The sequence below is a fragment of the Hippopotamus amphibius genome, chromosome 14 (assembly GCF_030028045.1).
Source record: "Hippopotamus amphibius kiboko isolate mHipAmp2 chromosome 14, mHipAmp2.hap2, whole genome shotgun sequence".
NCBI classification, from domain to species: domain Eukaryota; kingdom Metazoa; phylum Chordata; class Mammalia; order Artiodactyla; family Hippopotamidae; genus Hippopotamus; species Hippopotamus amphibius.
This window is the reverse complement of record NC_080199.1, coordinates 14,374,058-14,392,903: the sequence shown is the minus strand read 5'-3', so window position 1 is coordinate 14,392,903 and position 18,846 is coordinate 14,374,058. Positions and strand designations below refer to the sequence as shown.

General features: G+C 42.3%; 1 protein-coding gene across 1 annotated transcript in view; it reads left to right on the top strand.

The window, feature by feature from the left end:
- The first annotated feature begins 996 nt into the window (after positions 1 to 996).
- Positions 997 to 18,846, top strand: part of DNAJC3 (DnaJ heat shock protein family (Hsp40) member C3) — a 65,039-nt gene continuing 47,189 nt past the window's right edge. The window contains exons 1-2 of the mRNA XM_057707372.1: positions 997 to 1,224; positions 18,011 to 18,121. Of these exons, the coding sequence (XP_057563355.1) occupies positions 1,143 to 1,224; positions 18,011 to 18,121 (193 nt within the window). The 5' untranslated portion in view covers positions 997 to 1,142. The remainder of the gene's footprint in view (positions 1,225 to 18,010; positions 18,122 to 18,846) is intronic.

Here is an 18,846-nt window from a genome sequence, read left to right as displayed (position 1 = left end):
CCTGTGTGAAACATCACTGATGCATAGCGTGCGCTGTGCTGGGGACGCCAGAGGAAGTGGCCGTGAACAAGTTTAACGCCAAATTGCATAACTTGAACTTTATTTTGTTCAAGTTCACGTCTCTTGCTGAGTTTCCTCGGATGAGCACAAGGTACAAGATCCGTCCTAACAGGTCTCTCTGTTTTTCCTTATAGTTGACGATGGCTACACTCTCAAGAGCCCTTTGCTTTCTGAGCTGCTGTGCTTCCCGGGTTTCTCCCGCACAGAATCTTCGAGAATTGCTCTTTTCTGGACACGCTGGTCCACAGGACAGTCGGGGGATGGGTCCCAAGCTTCCATGCCATTCTCACTTACCTCCCTTAGGTCCCTAGTGTACCTGGTTGTCCCTGAAACGCTCCCGGCTCCATCAGCTCACCCTACTTTACTGAGCCCGAGCGTCTCCCGATCGTTTCTCCAGCACTCTTCAGTGCGGCCCGTATAGGTTCCGAGACGCTCAGCGGGAGGCAGCAGGCTCTGTGACTCGTCCTAGTTCCCCGGTCCATCCCCGCAGACGTCCTGGGACCAGGTTTGGCTTCTCACTCCGGACGCGGCGGCTTCACCTCCCTCTCCAAACAGTACAGCGGAAAACCGCGGATTGCTGACATCCCCCTCGCTGACCCAGAGCGCGGGGACAGACCCAAAAAACAAACAAACAAACAAAAAAACCCCAAACCATTCGCGGCCTGCGCATGCGGACTCGGCGGCCGCCACACAGCCTCTCCGGCCGCCCCCCTCCGGCAGACAGCGGCGGCTTGGAGCTCCTGACAGCTCCAGCTCCGGCGGACGCAGCCTGGTCTCTTGCCTCCACGTTACCCTATCAGCGACGGGGCGGGGCGGCGGCCCCCGCAGCCTATCAGCGCGAACCACGACCCCGGCGAGCCCAGTAGGGGAGCGACCAGGAAGAAGGCGATTGGGCGGTGGCGGCGCTCGGGGGGCGGACCGCCGCCCCGGCCCCACCCACCGCTGCCTTCCTCCGCGGGGCGCCAGCCGCCTCAGGCCGGAGCGAGAGCTGAAGGCAGGCGGCCGCAGCTGTAGCGTGAGCGCCGGCGGAGGGCTGGTGGGCCCCGCACCTTTGCTCCTCCTCACCGCCCGCGCCCTCGGACATGGTGGCCCCCGGCTCTGTGACCAGCCGGCTGGGCTCGGTGTTCCCCTTCCTGCTGGTGCTGGTGGACCTGCAGTACGAAGGTGAGTCGTGTCCTGCCCCGGCCCGGAGCAGAGGGCTCCCGGGCCAGGCCTCCCGGCGCTTCCCGGCTTGGGTCCGGGCGCGAGTTTCGGGGCGGCCCGGGCGGCGGGGCGGGAGCCGGGGACTCCGCGGCCCGGCCTGGGCCCGAGCCCGAGCCCGAGCCCGCCCCTGGGCGGGGGCCGGCGCCCGGTTCCGGGTTTGTCTGGGGAAGCGGTGAGGGGACCGACGGACCACGGGGCCGGGACAACGGGCTTGGAGTGAGGAGCGGGGCCGGTGGGGTCGGGGGAAGCGGGGCACCGAGCGGTGACTTCTGGGGCGTCCTGGCGCGCGGAGACCTGGGCAGCCGTCGGGTCCCGGCCTCGCTTGGCGCCTGGGAACTCCCGGTCAGCGGCGCTGGGAGGAGACGGTGAAGGGGGCCAGAGGAGAGGCTTCTTTCGCTTTGGAGTTCCGGGGGCTGGCGGCGGGGAGGGTGTCCGGCTGGGAGAAGTGAGGGGGACAGTGTTGGGTGTTAAAAGTGAGTAGCCGTCAGCCCGCTCTGCTCTGTGTTGTGTCTAGAAGGGATAGGTTGCCGCGTTAAGGAGTCTGTGCGGGACTTGAAGCTCCCGGCGGGCAAGGCACCAAGTTTGTGGGCTTTACAGGTCCCAGCCTGGTGTCATTCAACTTTTCTTCTACGAGTTGAATGAAAAACATGTCCCCTTAAGAAGACACGAAGGCTTAAGTGTCACTTCAGTCCTACAGTTTGGAATGCTGGCTGTCCTAACAGAGCAGCAGACACAAGGGGCTGTCCCCCTCTTAGTTGCCAGCGGGAGCAGTAAGGATGAAAGTTGCAAGCGCACTTTGAACTGATGCTTCTAACTTGGTTACCCTGCCCTGATCTGTTTTCATTCCCGTGAATAGGCTAGTAGTCAAGAGGTTAAATTTAACATTTTGATATTGGACTTCATATTAGAGTGAGGGACTGAAGTTGGGAATTGTTTCTGGTAAATTCGCCTCAAAATTATCAAGTTACAAAAAATAGTAATACTCTCCAATTTTTAGGTCGCATTCATGGCAGTGGTTTTTGTTTTGTTCTTGGGGGGGGGGGGTGGTTCCTGAGGACCATGTATTTTTTTTTAAACCAAAAATCAGAATATGTAGTGTGACAACATAGGGGCAAAGAATTTGACAGTGAGGCTGCCCCAGAAAAATCTGTGGAATTGGAATTTGAATACCCGGTCCACTTTAATATAGGTCATGCATTCCAATTCTTTCACATTTTCTAATGTTAATACCTCCCACCCCGTGACGTGTAGCATTAATGTCTAGTTAGCCTTAATTGATTTTGGCCACTTAAGAGGAAAGTTGCCTATATTCTACTTAACGTCAGTTATTTTTTAAGTTACGCAGGTATGCACGTTTGTATGATTTGCTTTTTCCACTAACTTGCAGACCACCTTTTTAGAATCGCTGTTCTGTATGTGATTCTGTAGGACTCTAACACTTGATTTGTCTCGTGTGGTATTTTCCAGAAGAAAAACCTCACTGGAGAGGTTTTCCCTATGGGAGGCATTGGTGACATTTCTCAGAGGGGTGCCAGAGTGCTATCTTCTTCAGGGTGTTGTCTGTGTAAAGTAGCAGGGACTTGGTATAGGTGGTAGAGAAGAAAGGAAAAAGATATTTATTGGAGGTCTGCTGTGTGCCAGGCGATCTCCTAGGCACCTCTCTGTAATCTGTCTCTTATTCATGGAGGTATGTGATGTTTTTTGTACTTTACAGATGCGGAAACTGAGGCTCCAAGAGTTTAATTAACTTGGATAAGGTCAGAGAGCTGTTAACTCTAAGAGCCATAAGTTGAACTCACGTTATTTGACTCTAAAGTTCATCTTGTGTGCGGGCTGAAGACAGAAGTTAAGTAGTTGACAGCATTATGTGGGCCCTAGCATTTGTAAGTGGGAGCAGCTGAGAAAAATCAGCATTTTTGTTTGTTTGCTTGCTTGTCACCAGCAGTAATGAACAGAAAGGTGATTTCCTGACATGTGGTTCTCACGCTTGAGTGTGCATCACCTGAGAGCTTTTTAAACAGTGTTGAGCCTCACTCCCAAAGTTTCTAATTCAGTAAGTCTAGGTGGGACCTGAAATTTTGCATTTCTATAAAGAAATCACTGGCGAAAATCACTGGCATAATAAATTATATAGAGGAGTTAACTTTGGTGTCTGTTATTAGGTATCTGTTATTATATTTGCTGATGGGTGTCTAAAATAAGAAAGAACCTCTGACTTTCTTTAGCAAATGATTAGCTCCTGTTTTCCCAAATAAGTTCTGCCTCTGGGTTCTCAAACCTCAGAGTCCTTCTGGAGGTATGCAGGACTGTGTGATTCCACTGTTAGGCCTAAGGTTTGGAGAGGGAAGAAATAAAGGAGAACGGGTATCAGAAGAGTGAATGGGAAACAGACTTAACATATGTTGGAGACTGTCACCAATAATTAGCTTAGCTGGCCTATTTTTTTCTGATTTAAAAATATTCATCTTTTTTTCCCTAGCCTTTTCTGTTAATTGTAATTCAGAGAAAGAAACTAATAGTGTCATGAATTGAAAGGTTAAATCTTTTAGCACCCCTTTTCAAAAAGGCCTTTGAAAGAGAGAAACCCAAAGCCCTAGTTTAGGGAGTAGAATTTTTGGAGCAGAAAGAAAACTTTAGTAGTATCTACCTTAGTATTCTCATGTTACAGATAAGGAAGTTATTTTAATTCTCTGCTAATGGTGTGTTCTATTTGGTGATTTAAGTAGGAACACAGCCTGGGAACCAAACCTTCTTTTATCTCTTTTTCTTCCTTAACGTTCTTTCTGGACTCAATTTTTCTTTATTTTACTGAACTGACCTGACTAAACCATATATTTTGAACATTGGGAAAAAAATAGTTAGAAATCTCCCGAGTACAAAAAATCGTGATACTTTTTATATGACCCTAACTTACTAAAAGTATGTTTTGTGTTCTCTAGGATTTTCTTGACATTATTTAAATATGAAAAGAATAAAGTTGCGGAAACGAATGGCTTTCAGTAATTTATGTACAGTAGTCCCTGCTTATCTGCGGTTTCGCTTTTCTCAGTTTCAGTTATTTATGGTCAACCATGGTCTGAAAATATTAAATGGGAAATTCCAGAAATAAACAATTCATAAGTTTTAAATTGTGCACCTTTTTGAGTAGCGTGATGAAATCTTGTGCTGTCTTGCTCTGGTCATGAATTATCCCTTTGTCCCATGTATGCCGCCTGTTAATCACCCAGTAGGCATCTGGATTATCAGCGGTATGTCAGGGCTTGTGTTCAGGTAACCCTTTTTTTACTTAATAATGGCCCCAAAGTGCAAGCCTAGAGATGCTGACAATTTGGAAATTTGGATATGCCAAAGAGGAGCCGTAAAGTGCAAAAAGTGCAAAAAGTGAAAAAGTGAAAGTCCTTGATTAAGTGAAAAAGTCCTTGATTAAGTGAAAAAGTGAAAGTCCTTGATTTAGGAAAGAAAAAAAACTGTATGCTGAGGTTGCTAAGATCTACAGTAAGAATGAATCTTCTGTCTTTGAAATTGTGAGAAAGGAAAAAGAAATTTGTGCTAGTTTGGCTGTCACACCTCAGACTGCAAAAGTTGCGGCCACTGTGTATGATAGGTGCTTAATTAAGATGGAAAAGGCACTACATTTGTACAATAAGAGATTTTGAGGAGAGGGGACCACATTCACATCTTTTATTATGTTATATTGTTATAATTGTTCTATTTTATTATTGTTGTCAATCTCTGTGTCTAATTTGTAAATCAAAGTTTATCATAGGTGTGTATGTAGAGGAAAAAACAATGTATGTAGGGTTCAGTACTGTCCGTGATTTTGGTATCCACCAGGGGTCTTGGAATGTATTCCCTGAGGACAAGGGGGGCCTCTTGTAAACTAAGTATTCTAGCAGGCAGTCAGATAGTTTCTAGAATTACTTTAAATTCATTTAATGATATAGGCTATAGTTAGCAGTAGTGTCCAAGTCCCACTTCACTCGACTAGTTAGCATTTGCTGAGTGAGTGCCCAGAAATGTAGTAGTTTAGACTCTGTGGGACGGGGGAGTTGTTCTGAGATGGGATGCCCCGTAGTAATTAGGCTTTACTTTCCTGTATCAGTTAGTTAATTGTGGTTAAGTTTAATTTCTGTTGCCATAGTGTTTCTGTTATTGTCCAGCTATTAATCTTTGTTTATATGGAAACATCGTGTCAACTATAAATTGATTTTTCAAGATTTTTGGAACACTACTTTTTTTTTTTTTTTAAATACATTTTAAAAATCTGATGAGTTTGTGTTATTTGGAGTTGTGGAATATAGAGAAGACTCGTTTAATCAGTTAGCAGAGGCTTCACTGTCGTGTTCTTTGGTGAGGCATATGTAGTATAGAATTCTTGGTTTTTGTCTCTGAGTTTACAGACCACGTGGGGATGTAACACACTTTGTGAACCATCCACGTCCTGTTCTCTGCTTTCTCAGTATAGATTTAGTGGTCCATTTTGTAGTCACTCCATTGAAAACACCCTTTAATTTTCTTGCCCCTGTACTCTTTTGTTTTACTTGGCAAAATTTGAACTGATTAAATCCAATGTAACTAACTTGTTTGTTGAACCTCAGAGCTGAACAGGGATGGAGAAAAATGAAGATAACCTTGCTGACTGGTCTCATTTTAAGCATATAATGTCTATTTCAAATGCACACTCAGTACTGCTAACATTCCTGCAATTCCCTACTGTGTTTATTCTTGAAAGTCAGTGTCTCAAACCTTTTCCTCTTTCCTTAAATCTCCAACTTAAACCCTCCTTTCCTTTCTTATTTTTTTTAAGACCTTGCCTTTATTGAGAAAATGAAGGCCATCACAGGGCAGTTTCCTCTTCTTTCTACCTCTGACTTTATTAGTCTACCTGCATCTGTACCCATTCTGCTACTTTTCTTATATTAATGGATAAAACATCCCTATTCCTGGCAAAATCCAATTCCTATACTTATGCCCTGGGTTCCATTTCCTTTCACCTTCTAAAAAATGTTGCTTCTACAATTATTGTTTTTCTCCCGTATCATCACTTTCTTCCTCTGCTGGGTCATTGATATTAGCACTCCAACATGCTATAGTGTTTGCATTTTTTTTAAACCATTCTTTTTATTTTGTAAATTAATTTTTTTGGCTGCATTGGGTCTTCGTGTCTGTGTGCAGTCTTTCTCTAGTTGCAGTGAGGAGGGGCTAATCTTCGTTGCAGTGCGCAGACTTCTCATTGTGGTGGCTTCAGTAGTTGTGGTGCATGGGCTCAATAGTTGTGGCTCGTGGGCTCTAGAGTGCAGGCTCAGTAGTTGTGGCACATGGGCTTAGATGTTCTGAGGCATGTGAGATCTTCCTGGACCAGGGCTCGAACCCATGTCCCCTACGTTGGCAGGCGGATTCTTAACCATGGCGCCACCAGGGAAGTCCAGTGTTTCCATCTTGAACTGCTCTTTGATGTTATGTGTCCCTTCAGCTACTGAACAGTATCATTGTTTCTCTTGATCGCCGAACTTTATAAAGAGTTGTTGGTAGTCTCTATCGTTATATCATCTTCTGTTCTCTTCTCAACACAGTACTCCACTAATACTGCAAAGCCTTACTTATCTGACTCCTGTTTACTTATATCTCTTTTCATCTTAATCTTCTCCATCACTAGGCTCCCACCAGATCAACTTTACTTCCAAATGCCAAGCTCATTTCTAAGTGTCTTTATTCTTGTCCCTGAATTCTGACGATATCAGAGAACAGCTTTCCAGATGAGCATTTATGTTTCAGTCTTACATACTGTGTAAGAAGCACGCTCTAGGTCAGTTAATACTCTGCCTTTACCCTTTTGTATTTTCTTCTTGAAACTAATTATTGTCTTGAACTACCTCATTTGTATTTCTTTTCTGTCCGTTCCTCTAGAATATACGCTTTACGGATAACACTCTTGTCTCTGTACCTAAAACATGTTGACGTGAAGTAGATGTGCAGTAAATATTTTTCAGAATGGTTGAGTGAGGTTGACTATTTTAACTTTTTTTGGGGGGGGTGGGGGATGGACCCATCCTAACTTATTTTCCAGGTTGAAATTCCGTAAACAAGGAATCCCATCACAACATTTATGCCTTCAGAGTTAATTGAAGCAAAGACAAATGTCCATTGAAATTGAGCAAACTTGGTAACAATAGATATTATTTTCCTAGTTTACCCAGGAAGATTTTGCTGTGGACATCGTTGATATGTACTTGCTACATAACTACTCAGCCCTTTCTTCCTTCCAGTTTGGCTTTGTATACTGAAACACTTTTTAGGTTAGGGTGATTGGAAAGAGATGCTTACGAAATCTAGGGTTTCCAGCTCAGTGTATTTTTATTAAAACTGTTTTGTCATTGGTCCTCACTTGAAGTGCTGTGTAATTGCTAAGACAACGAACTTCTTGCTTTTTCTGTGGCGAGATTCCACTGTTTTCTGTGTTTCTGTCTTGAGACTTCTTTCAGACTCTGCCCCATGTTGCTTTTATCTTGGATTTAGATAAGACCTTTTACAGACAGTACTTTCCCCCGCCTTGTGTTCCTTTTTAGAATGATCTTAAGGTTTTCCTCCTCTGACATTCTAAGTGCTCCAACCTGAACAACCACCCTGAGCTTGCTTCTGTTCTGCTGCCTGGCTTTGGCTTGAGCCTTAGCATCTCTGACCTTTTGTTCTTACCTTTTGCAGTCTGGTTGTTCCAGTTTTGATTGTGATTCCCAGCAATCATACTTTTAACCTCTCAACTTTATGTTTCTTAAAATTCTCTATTTTTTGCTCTCTAAAATATGACAGATTCTAATACTAACTTCAGCCACTTAGCTACTCTACCTTTTTTTCCTGTCCTTCCTGTATGTTTTGCTGGCCTTTGGTTGATGCTTGCCTATGGAGAAACCTATTGTTTAATGCTGCTCAGGAGATAGCAGGATGTTTTGTTGCCTGATCTCTCAGAAATAGGAGACTGCTCTCATTGTCACTGTCTCCCTGGATGTGGCAGTGGGATAAAAAATTATCCATGGCTCAAAATTCATAGTTGAGGTGTTGCAAAAACAGCTACATCTACCATTTTTTGAGAAACACGTTAATGTCTTTATGAGTCTTTGGTAGTAGTATCAGTTTGATTTTGTTATTGTTATTACGTATTTTAGATTCTGTTATTCTGATGAACTATAATATATTTAATAAGAAAGAATTTAGTTACATTCATTCAATAAACATTGAGTGTCCACTTTGTGCAAGGTACTAAACTAGGTGATATAAAGAGGAAAAGACAGTTCATTCTCTCAGACTTGCATTTGATCAGGTTTGGGACTTTAGGGGTTGTGAGAGGCAGGAAACTGTGAATGTCAGCTTATTGAGACTGTGGTGTTGCAGAGTGAAGTCATGTACTTGTGAGTGGAGGGATGCACAGTATAGTAGGAGCATAGAAGGAACTTTGCCCACCTTCTCACTGAAGTAGTTAGGGAAAGTTTCACAAAGGAACCAGCATTTGAGGGCAGAATCCTGATGGAGGAGTAGGAATTTTCCAGGTGGGCAAGTGGGGAAGGCCTTTCCATGGAGTAGCAAGTTGAAAAGGATGCAGCTGGGGAACTAATATCTTCAGGGAAGTTTAACCAGTTTATTATGTTATAGGAATATAAGGAAGAGGTAGAGGAGTGGGGGTGATGAGGTCAGACCCACATCAAGGGTCCTGATCATGAAGGGTCCTGTTTGCTTTTAGATCTGAAGGGACTTAGCCCTGTGAAATACTACAGACTTTTTGTTAGGAGTGCATTTTAAGAGGATTGCTCTGGCAGTAGCATGGGGGCTGGATTTGGAGGAAGGTGAGGGAAGATCCCGGTTAGGAGGCACACCACCTCTTTCAGGGAGAAAGGGGCCTACACAACCACCACTTACACTGTGGCAAATTCTGTTATGGAAAAGCGACCAAGGTGCACTGGAGGAATAATAATTAGTTCAAAAGGGACGGAGAAATGCTAGGTACCTCTTTTAATCGTAGAAGGCAAGCAAAACTTAGTTTGGAGAGGAGCTCAACCTTTGCGGTGACAGTATACATAACTTTTTGGAGGGATACCAAGTTACTTTATTTGAAGGGATAGCACAAATAAAAGGATGTAGGTGAATGTTTTGGTACAACTTATAGAAAAGGTGAAGGTAACCCCAATGTGCGTGCATTGCCTTGGTGACCAGGAAAGTGACCCTATGGCTGTGGGAAGCCAGCCTGAGGCTCAGCTCTCAGTGTCCCTGTCTGCCAGGGTGTGCTTGTAAGAGAGATACTCTGCCATGCCAGATTTGTGGGCCCCCATCTTGTGCAAGCTGATGTCATGGTCACCCCATTCTTTGGATTTCACCTGCTCATTCAGGTAATGAGTCTCAGTGAAATCACACAAGTGGGTATCGTTTGTCAGTGACCAGTTTGTGCAGCTCCAGTAGGGACTGATTCACGCTGTTTTCCAAGTGTAACCCATGTTATTTTGGATTCGCAGACTGGCTCTCCTCGTTGTCATGGTTTAGTTTCTTGATACCCTGAAGGGTTTGGGATTCAGCCACCTTGTTGGTTCTGCAGCTTCATCAGTTTCTCAGCATATTCTCTCTTCTCATGAGACTGCTGAAGGAAATATTTGGCAGTATCCTTCACAGCCACACCATCGGGGTCAAAGCAGCAAGACACGGCCAGGTGGATGTAGGAGGCCTAGAGTTCCAGGTGGATCTGGCAGTTGATGGCAGCCTCCGAGTCCTGGTGGTCACTCTGGCACACCTGCGGGGGGGAGGGGCGGGGTTTGGTTGTCGTGGCAGGTGGGTGAGGAGGGGCCTCCAGGGTGCTTTGGGGAGGTGTTGCAGTGCTGGTTCAGCCCGAGCTCTGTTAAGCACTGTTGAAGCAGGAAACCTGGTGGCTCTCTGTAAAGAATGCCTGGCCCAAGGCATCTGGACAGAGCAGTTCAAAGAACTTTGCAACTGTATTCCTGGCTCCTGCTAGACTTGAGGCTCAACTTGCCAGGTAGGAATGGACTGTGGCTAAAATGTTACATTAAATGATGGGTTGGGTGAGTGAAGCATACCAGGCTTAGTAACTGGAAAGAAAGCTTAGCCTGGTTTATACTGGGGAAAGGGTCATGAGCTGTGCTGCAAAGAAAGCTAGGCTTTGGAATTGAATCTTATTCTGACAGTTACTGTGAGTCTTCAGGCAGGTTGGGTAACTTCTTTGAGCCTCAGATTCCTCAGTTATAAAAGTATGAAAGATGTTTACTTTTTAGGTTTGTTGTAAAAATTAAGTGAAGTAAATATACTGAAAGTATCCACCATATAGTAGGTTCTTAATTTCTTCCTGAGTTACATCTTTCCTGTTAAACATTTTCATGACTGGATAAGGAAAGTACTGTGATTAATGGTTTATCTTGTATCCAAATTTCTTACCTCTTCAATCAATCTGGAATCTTTTATTCCGTACATTGATCTGATCTTTCCTTTTGAGAAAATGTGAGTGGGAGATGTTTGAAATCTTCTTGCTAATTTGAAGACTACCCCCTTTCCCCAACATGTTGAGAACACATAGATAAAGCCATCAACTTGCCCTTGTAATTGATTGTACCTGCTTATAATAGGCTGGATGGTTGGACAACCCACACACGGCATTTCCACCATTCTTATTCGATCCCTAGTTTATTGTCTAGTATCCTTTTAATGTGGTTTCTGTACATGTTTCTACTTAAGTGCACGATCTTTTATATTTTACACTAGGAACTGTAAATGCTTATGAGTGTAGAGTTTATATTAAAACTTACCTTTAAAAATCAAAATGAACTATCTTTAATTGTTTTAATTTCCCCACTCCATCCCTTAAAAAGATTTAAAGTAAAACCTCATTGTGTGAAATTTTCTACATTTACAAAGGTGGAGAATGGTATTATGAACCCCCATGTACTCATCTCCCAGCTTTAAGAGTTTTCAACCCATGACCAGTCTTATTTCATCTATACCTGTGGATTATTTTGGAACATTTTACATGACATCATTTCATCCATAATCACTGTAGTATTTATGAGAGATGAGGACCGTTTTGAATTTTAGAGTCTATATCTTCTGTATTCCCTGCAGTGTCTGATTATAATGCTCTACCTTTGAACTATAGTTTAACAAAAACATTTGAGGCAGGGTTATTTTGCTCTTCTTTCCTAATTTAATTGGCTGCTTAATTATAAAATGTTTATAGTGTTAACAGATATTCTCTAAAAGTTTTCAATAAGTGATTATTTAATCAGTACATCTTTAACAAAACACATTCCTCAGTTTACTTTCTTTTTATTGTATAAGCACATGAATACATTCTTACTGGAAAAAATTCAACAGTACAGAAATACAGACTACATCTTCTTTTTAAAGCTTAAATGAAATCTGAATATATTTACTGTAATGCAACTTGCTATCCTTAGTTCACACCACCACAGTTCTTTCCATTCTTGCCCGCCTCTGATCTGTTTTCCATACTGCAGCCAAAGTGATCTTTTCAAAATGTAAATCAGGTAGTTCTTTGCTAAAAATCTATCTCATGACTTCCCTTTGCTCTTAGAATAAAACCCCAGATTTCTTACCATAGCCTGCAAGAGCCAGTGTGATCTATCTTGTCTATCTATCCTTTTTAACATGCTGGGAGCCTCCTTTTGATTCCTTAAAAGTTGAGTTTCGTCCTACCCAAGCCCTTTGCACTTGTTTTGTACTCCTGGCCTGGTCATATTCTGGCATGCTGGAGGCTTCTTGTCATTCAGGACTGCTCTCCTGCATCTTATGCTTTAACTCAAACATCTTCTCAGAGAGGACTTATTTGACTATATTAAGTACTCTCCTTCCTTTCCCCTGGAAGAAATTATCTTGTTTATCTGTCTTTTTCCCCACTGCATCCCTACCGCTTGATCAGTCAGTGCATAGACACTTGGTCTGTTTTTTAATGTGTGTGGCATCCTGTGGATCTGTAAGAATGTCAGTTATATTCATTTTTAGATTTTTTTTTTCTACTTACTCCCCTAATTTTGGTTCCTTAATTCTCTCATTTGGTGTTAGTTTCTTATGGATTGATTTTATGATCATCTTGTTTTTCAGAATTGCTCATTGCCAATCTTTGAATTCTGATTGTGGGAGAAGGCTGATTGCCTGTCTGGAGGCCAGAAAATCCCCAGGGCCCCTTCCTTTTCCTTGCCTCTGAGTTTGGATCCCTCGGAGAACTGCAGCCACCTCCAAAAACCCTGTGAGGGTCTTTGCATATGATTTTGCCCACCAGTCTAATCCTGTTCTTTTTATGTTTTGAGAATTTTTCCAAAATTTCTGTTTTTTAGATGGCCCTTTTCTTCTTTAAAAATTTTTTTCCATTAAGGTTATGCATTTATCTTTTAAAATAAATCCTGTCATTTCTAGAATTTGAGCATGTTTGGAGGTAAGCTCATGTGCTTAGGTGACTGTCTTACTCTAGTCCCCACGGACTGCTTTCTTAAGAACTTTTTTTTTTTTAATATAAGAGGTAGTTTTTATCAGCCAGTCTTCTCTTCATTGAAAGGATTTAAATTAAAAAAAATTTTGATTTTTGGAAAATCTTAAAAATATACCAAAGTAGAGAAAATAGTATCATGTACCACTGTGTACCGTCTGTCACCCAGCTTCAAAAATTACCAACACCTGGTCGATCCTATTTCATCTATACTTTCATCCTCCCCTCCAAGATTATTTTGAAGTCAATCTCATTCTTCACATTATATAATATATTCTGTGAATACCTCAGTATGTGACAGAGACTCCAATGTAATGCTGGAAAATAGTCTCTCTTCAGAGTCAGTGATTACCTGTAGGCTAGGGAGTTCTCATAAAGCTAAAGCCTGCAGGATTCTCCTCGTTGCTTTTTTGGGAGAGGCTACCTTATTCATTTCTGTTATGGCCACAGTCTTACACATAGTATTCAGAAACGTTTATTAAATGAAACATTAATTTCTATAAGGTTCATCATGAAAAGTAGGTTATATTTTTGGATATGGTATGGAATTAGGTGGAACTACAGGTGACACTCACATTCTGAATATAGTCAGTTTCTAAATCTATATTGCATAGTGAATTTTCACAGGGCAGGACCCTATATCTTCATTTTAAATGAGAAAAATAACAGTGCTTTCCCAGCACACTGAAAACCCCCAACTAATTTCTCCAAATCTTACCCCCACACTCTTTAAGCTGCGCCCAGGGTTTCCTCTAGTTGTGGCGAGTGGGGGCTACTCTTCCTTGTGGTGTGCCGGCTTCTTATTGCAGTGGCTTCTCTTGTTGTGGAGCATGGGCTCTAGGCACACAGGCTTCAGTAGTTGTGGCATGTGGGCTCAGTAGTTGTGGTGCATGGGCTTCGTTGCCCCACAGCGTGTGGGATCTTCCCCGACCAGGGATCAAACCTGTGTCCCCTGCATTAGCAGGTGGATTCTTAACCACTGCACCACCAGGGAAGTCTAGGACACTTGTTTGTAACATGAGAGCTCACCCAGGAAGAAAAAGTATCACCTTGTTTGATTTCAGCTTGGAACAGGCACTTCTAGTGACTCAAGTGTGTCACCATTCTATATGTACACATGTCCTCAAATGACTGCCAAGACACCCTGAATATTAATTTGGGGATTACAAATGAATTTTAGGGGCTTTTACAAATGAATTTTAGTGAGTGGGCAAATTTTAAGATACAGAGTTGCTAGGGTTGACTGTATATACAAATAAACATGTGTATAAAATAGGCAAAGAGAAAATGTGCAAAGCTACTACAGTCCCGAGTCTGTAATTAGTCATGAGGTCATAGTGGATATATATGGCATCCTTCATCAAATTCCTGTTCCATACTTCTCGTGCCTTCAGCTGGAACCTCAGCTACTTCAGCTTCTTTACCTGATGGTAAAGAGCCTTCATTCCTGAAAGGTCTGAGTGCTTAATTGTTCGGTTTTTTGGTTGCTGTGGTTTTTAACTAACCTTTAGTATTGGGCATGGAAGTACTAAGACCCTAGAGAACCCCCTGGGTTCCAGATGTAGCCCTCTTTGCCCCCATTGTAGAGCAGCAATCCTGTTTCTCCTTGAGAAGCAACTACTTGCAGCTGGACACCTAGCTGATGCTTTATCTGTTTCATGCTGCAGTAGGTTTGTATATTGGAACCAAAACACTCAGTGGCCATCTTAGTGAATTCTAATTTATAGTACTTTTTTTGGGATAACATTTAAAATAAATATTACTTACTGTCTAAATAAAATATCTAAAAATATTTATAGGATTCTGGGTGAAATAGGTTAATAAAATGATGCATAACATTCAAATGCATATGTACCCAACAGAAGAGAATTTTCCATGTAACTGAGACAACTGTAAGTACCAACAAAAATATAAGATAATTTTCACAGAACACTTTTCTCAATGTATTATAGTCATTCCTGGGTTTTGTGGGCTATATGGTTTTTGTCAAAACTACTCAACTTTGCCATTGTAGTGCGAAAGCAGCCTTAGGCAATGTGTAATGAAGGGGTGTGACCGAGTTCCAGTAAAATTTTATTTGTGAAAACAGTTTGCTGACCTCTGCTCTAGTAAGTGGGCACACATCAATTAATGAGGCCAGATACAGTGTTATATTCCACTCTTCTTCACCTAAAACTTTTAGACTCCAGTCCCACACATGTTCCATGGGTTTCTGCTAGTTTATCAGCAAAGTCTTGGAATTCTTTTGATGTGTAAACTATTATCCTTAGGTCATAGTATATATACCTGCCTAGTGACATCTGGAGTGGTTAGGGTCTGAGTGAGCATCCCCTTTCACGGCATCTGCCCTAAGTAGTTATCCTAGGATTTTTTTTTTTTTTGATTCTTTTTTTTTAAAGCTCTTTATTGGAATATAATTGCTTTATACTCTTGTGCCAGTTTTTGAGGTACACCAAAGTGAATCAGCTGTATTTATACATATATCCCCATATACCCTCCCTCCTGTGACTCCCTTCCACCCTCCCTATCCTGGCCCTCTAAGTCATCACCCATCATCTAGTTTATCTCCCTATGTTATGCAGCACAGGGGAAGCTGGGACGAAATGAGAGTAGCATTGACATATATACACTACCAAATGTAAGACAGATAGCTAGTGGGAAGTTGCTGCATATCCTAGGAATTTTAAGCAGTGGAAGACTAAGTTCCACTGATAGTGGAAGGCAAGCTGCTTCTACTGGTAAGGGAGGCTCAGAAGGACTTGGGGGTTTAATTTGGTCAGTTTCATCTAGGTACAACCAGATGTTGCCCTTCTAAGTTTGAGATCCCATTCTTTACTAATATATGTCCTAAATTTCACAGGAGAAAACTTGGCGAGACTCTGAATTCAACTATTGTTTTAATTCCACAACCCTCAAAATTAAATTTTGTATTTGATTTTCAGCTAAACCAGCTCTGTGGCTACCAAAAAAAAAAAAAAAAAGATTGTTTTAGGGCTGCCATGGAATCTCTCAGGCTGATTTGAGCAAGAAGTTAGCCCCGAGTTTGTTATTTTCTCTCTGTAAGTGCTCTACTGTGCTCAAAGGAATCCACCCCACGTCGCAGTCCTTATTTTCATCATTACTGCCATTAGGTCAAGTGCAGCAGCCACTTGCGTTTCCAAGGCATGTGCCTCAGCTAGTACTTCATTACTGTCAACCACAAATACTAAACTCTTGTTTCTCTCTAACGAGGAACTCAGCCCTGCACTCAATCTCAAGGGCATGACCAAACTAATCCTTAAATCCCATGTTTGTGGCTCTGTCTCTTGGAACCACTCCCAATACCAGTTGTGTGTAAAAGTCTGGGTCCCGTCAGGAGACAGAAACCACAAGGTGATTTTAAATGGGGAAGTTTAATATAAAGAATTGTTATGATAGGAGGGTGACTGTAATGATGTAAAGAGAACTCTACAGGATTAGTGTAGGACTGAGAGTCCCCAAGGAAGGGCCGACTTGGAGGGCGATCCCCTCCTCAAGGCTGGGGTTCAGACCTCACTGGAAATAGTACAGTTGCAGCCTAAGTTTGCTGAGTTGCCAGGGCTAGAGCTGGTCCACAGTAGCTGGGGAAGCAAGAAACCACCTTCTCAGGTGTAGGTGAGCCCCAGCTGGTGGGCCTGGGTGTGGGGGTAGTTGGAGTGCTGCTGTAGGTATGAAAGCTCGAATGCCTGGTGTCCTCATTGGGAGGTGGTGTGTGACCAGGACTCCAGGTGGCTGAGGCATGGGACCCCTGGGTGTATGGCTAGGACAGGGCACCACTGCACATAACTCCCCCAGCACACCACAGACCAGGAGCAGAAAAAAGTGAAAGCACCAGCAGGAACCAGGAGGTGTCTTTCCTGCAGTGCCCCCTCAGCACCCTTTTCTGACAAAGCCCAGCATTGTGCTCAGTGTAAAGAAAAATGCTTACATGCTCCAGTCCATTATTACAGTCAGGCACTGAAGGATGAATTCAGAGCCCAGAAGCGGTACGTTGACTGATAATTGGCCTGGTCAGTCAGATTGTATTATTCTACTCACAGTTCCTCACTAGCTCCCTATTTTGCTGAGAGTGAAGCCAAAGGCTTACGTAGTCGGGCCCTCTACTGCTTTGACCTCATCTTATTCTGTTATCTCCCTTGTTGGCTTTGTGGGAGCCATCCTGACCTCCCTGCTGGCATGCTCTTGACCTAGGGCCCTAGCAGTAGCTGGTCCTTCTTGGCAAGCTCTTTTCCTACCTTGGTATCTGCGTGGTGAGTCCTGACTTTCTTCACATAGGTCTTTGCTCAAATTCAGCTTCTCACTGAGGCCCTTGACCTCCTGGTTTAATACTGAAAACCGCACTGTTCCTGACCCCACTCACGCAGCTCTACTTTTCACCTACCTTACTCTGTAATTTACTGCTTTCTTATGTCTGTCTCCTGGTATAATGTCAGGTGCAATGAGAGACAGAGGTTTTTGTTTTGCTCACTTATCCCAGATATCTAGTGCCTGGTGCCCTGTAGATGCTCAGTAAGTTCTTGATTATTATAGTGGACTCTAATATTCATTGAAGTGAGATTCTAGTATAACAAAGCAATTCTAATTTTGTTGTTGTTGAACAACAAATTATAAGTATTTTTGCTAGTTTCTGCATTATGCAGTTTTCCTTGTATTTTGTAGACTGGGTACATTCTTTTGACTGACTAGGTTGATATGGGTATATTTTTGGGTGGCTTATAATCTATAAAATGAAGCACTGTTTGTCGAGGTTTGGGAGGGGGCGGGGGTTGAAGGGGAAGCTGAGGCGAAGCGAGAGAGTAGCACAGACATATATATACTACCAACTGTAAAATAGATAGTGGGAAGTTGTTGTATAACAAAGGGAGTCCAACTCGAGGATGGAAGATGCCTTAGAGGACTGGGGCGGGGAGGGTGGGGGGGACTCGAGGGGGGGGGAGTCAAGGAAGGGAGGGAATACGGGGATATGTGTATAAAAACAGTTGATTGAACTTGGTGTACCCCCCAAAAAATAATAAATAAATAAATAAAAATTAAAAAAAAATTTAAAAATTTTTAAAAAAATGAAGCACTGTTTGTACTTTGTTGTTACTTTCTTTAGGTCGCTTTCCAGCTTCTGTGACTTTTCTCATCTAAGTACGTGTAGATGACTGAGGCAGACAACTATATTTTTAACATTTTATTCTTTAGAATTAAATATTGGTTAGTGGAAAGTTAATTTATTGCTTTTTTATTTGTTTTTAGGTGCTGAATGTGGAGTAAATGCAGATGTTGAGAAACATCTTGAATTGGGCAAGAAACTACTTGCAGCTGGACAGCTAGCTGATGCTTTATCTCAGTTTCATGCTGCAGTAGGTTTGTATCTTGGAACCAAAACAGTGGCCATCTTAGTGAATTCTAATTTATAACCCTTTTTTAGGATAACATTTAAAATAAATATTATTTACTGTTTAAATAAAATGTTTAAAAATATTTATAGGATTCTAGGTGAAATAGATTAATAAAATAAATGCACAATATTTGAGTACATATGTATCTAATATGTATCTAAAATAAGAAAATTTTCCACATAATTGAGACTTACAACTCTGTGTACCAAGAAAAATTCAATATAATTTTGACAGAACACTTTTCTCAATGTATTATAATCATCCCTACATATCCTCAGGGGGTTGGTTCCAGGACCCCCTGGGTGCCAGAATCTGCGGATACTCATGTCCCTTCTATAAAATGGTGTAGTATTTGCATATAACCTACGCATATCCTCCTGTATACTTTAAATTATCTCCAGATTACTTATAATATATAATGTAGTGCAAATACTGTGTAAATAGTTGTAAATATAATGCAAATGCTATGTAAATAGTTGCGCAGCAAATTTTTTCCCAGATATTTTATTTCTGTGGTTGTGGAGCCAGCAGATATGAAGGGTCGACTGTATATATTTTTCTGCCTTCTTGAACAGATTTCAGTTTAATTTTCTTAATGATTTGAGATCATCAATATAATAGTTACTTTGAGGCCCTTGGGGGATCCTGCAGTTCATTGCCTCTTCATCGTTGATCAGATTCCCTCTATCC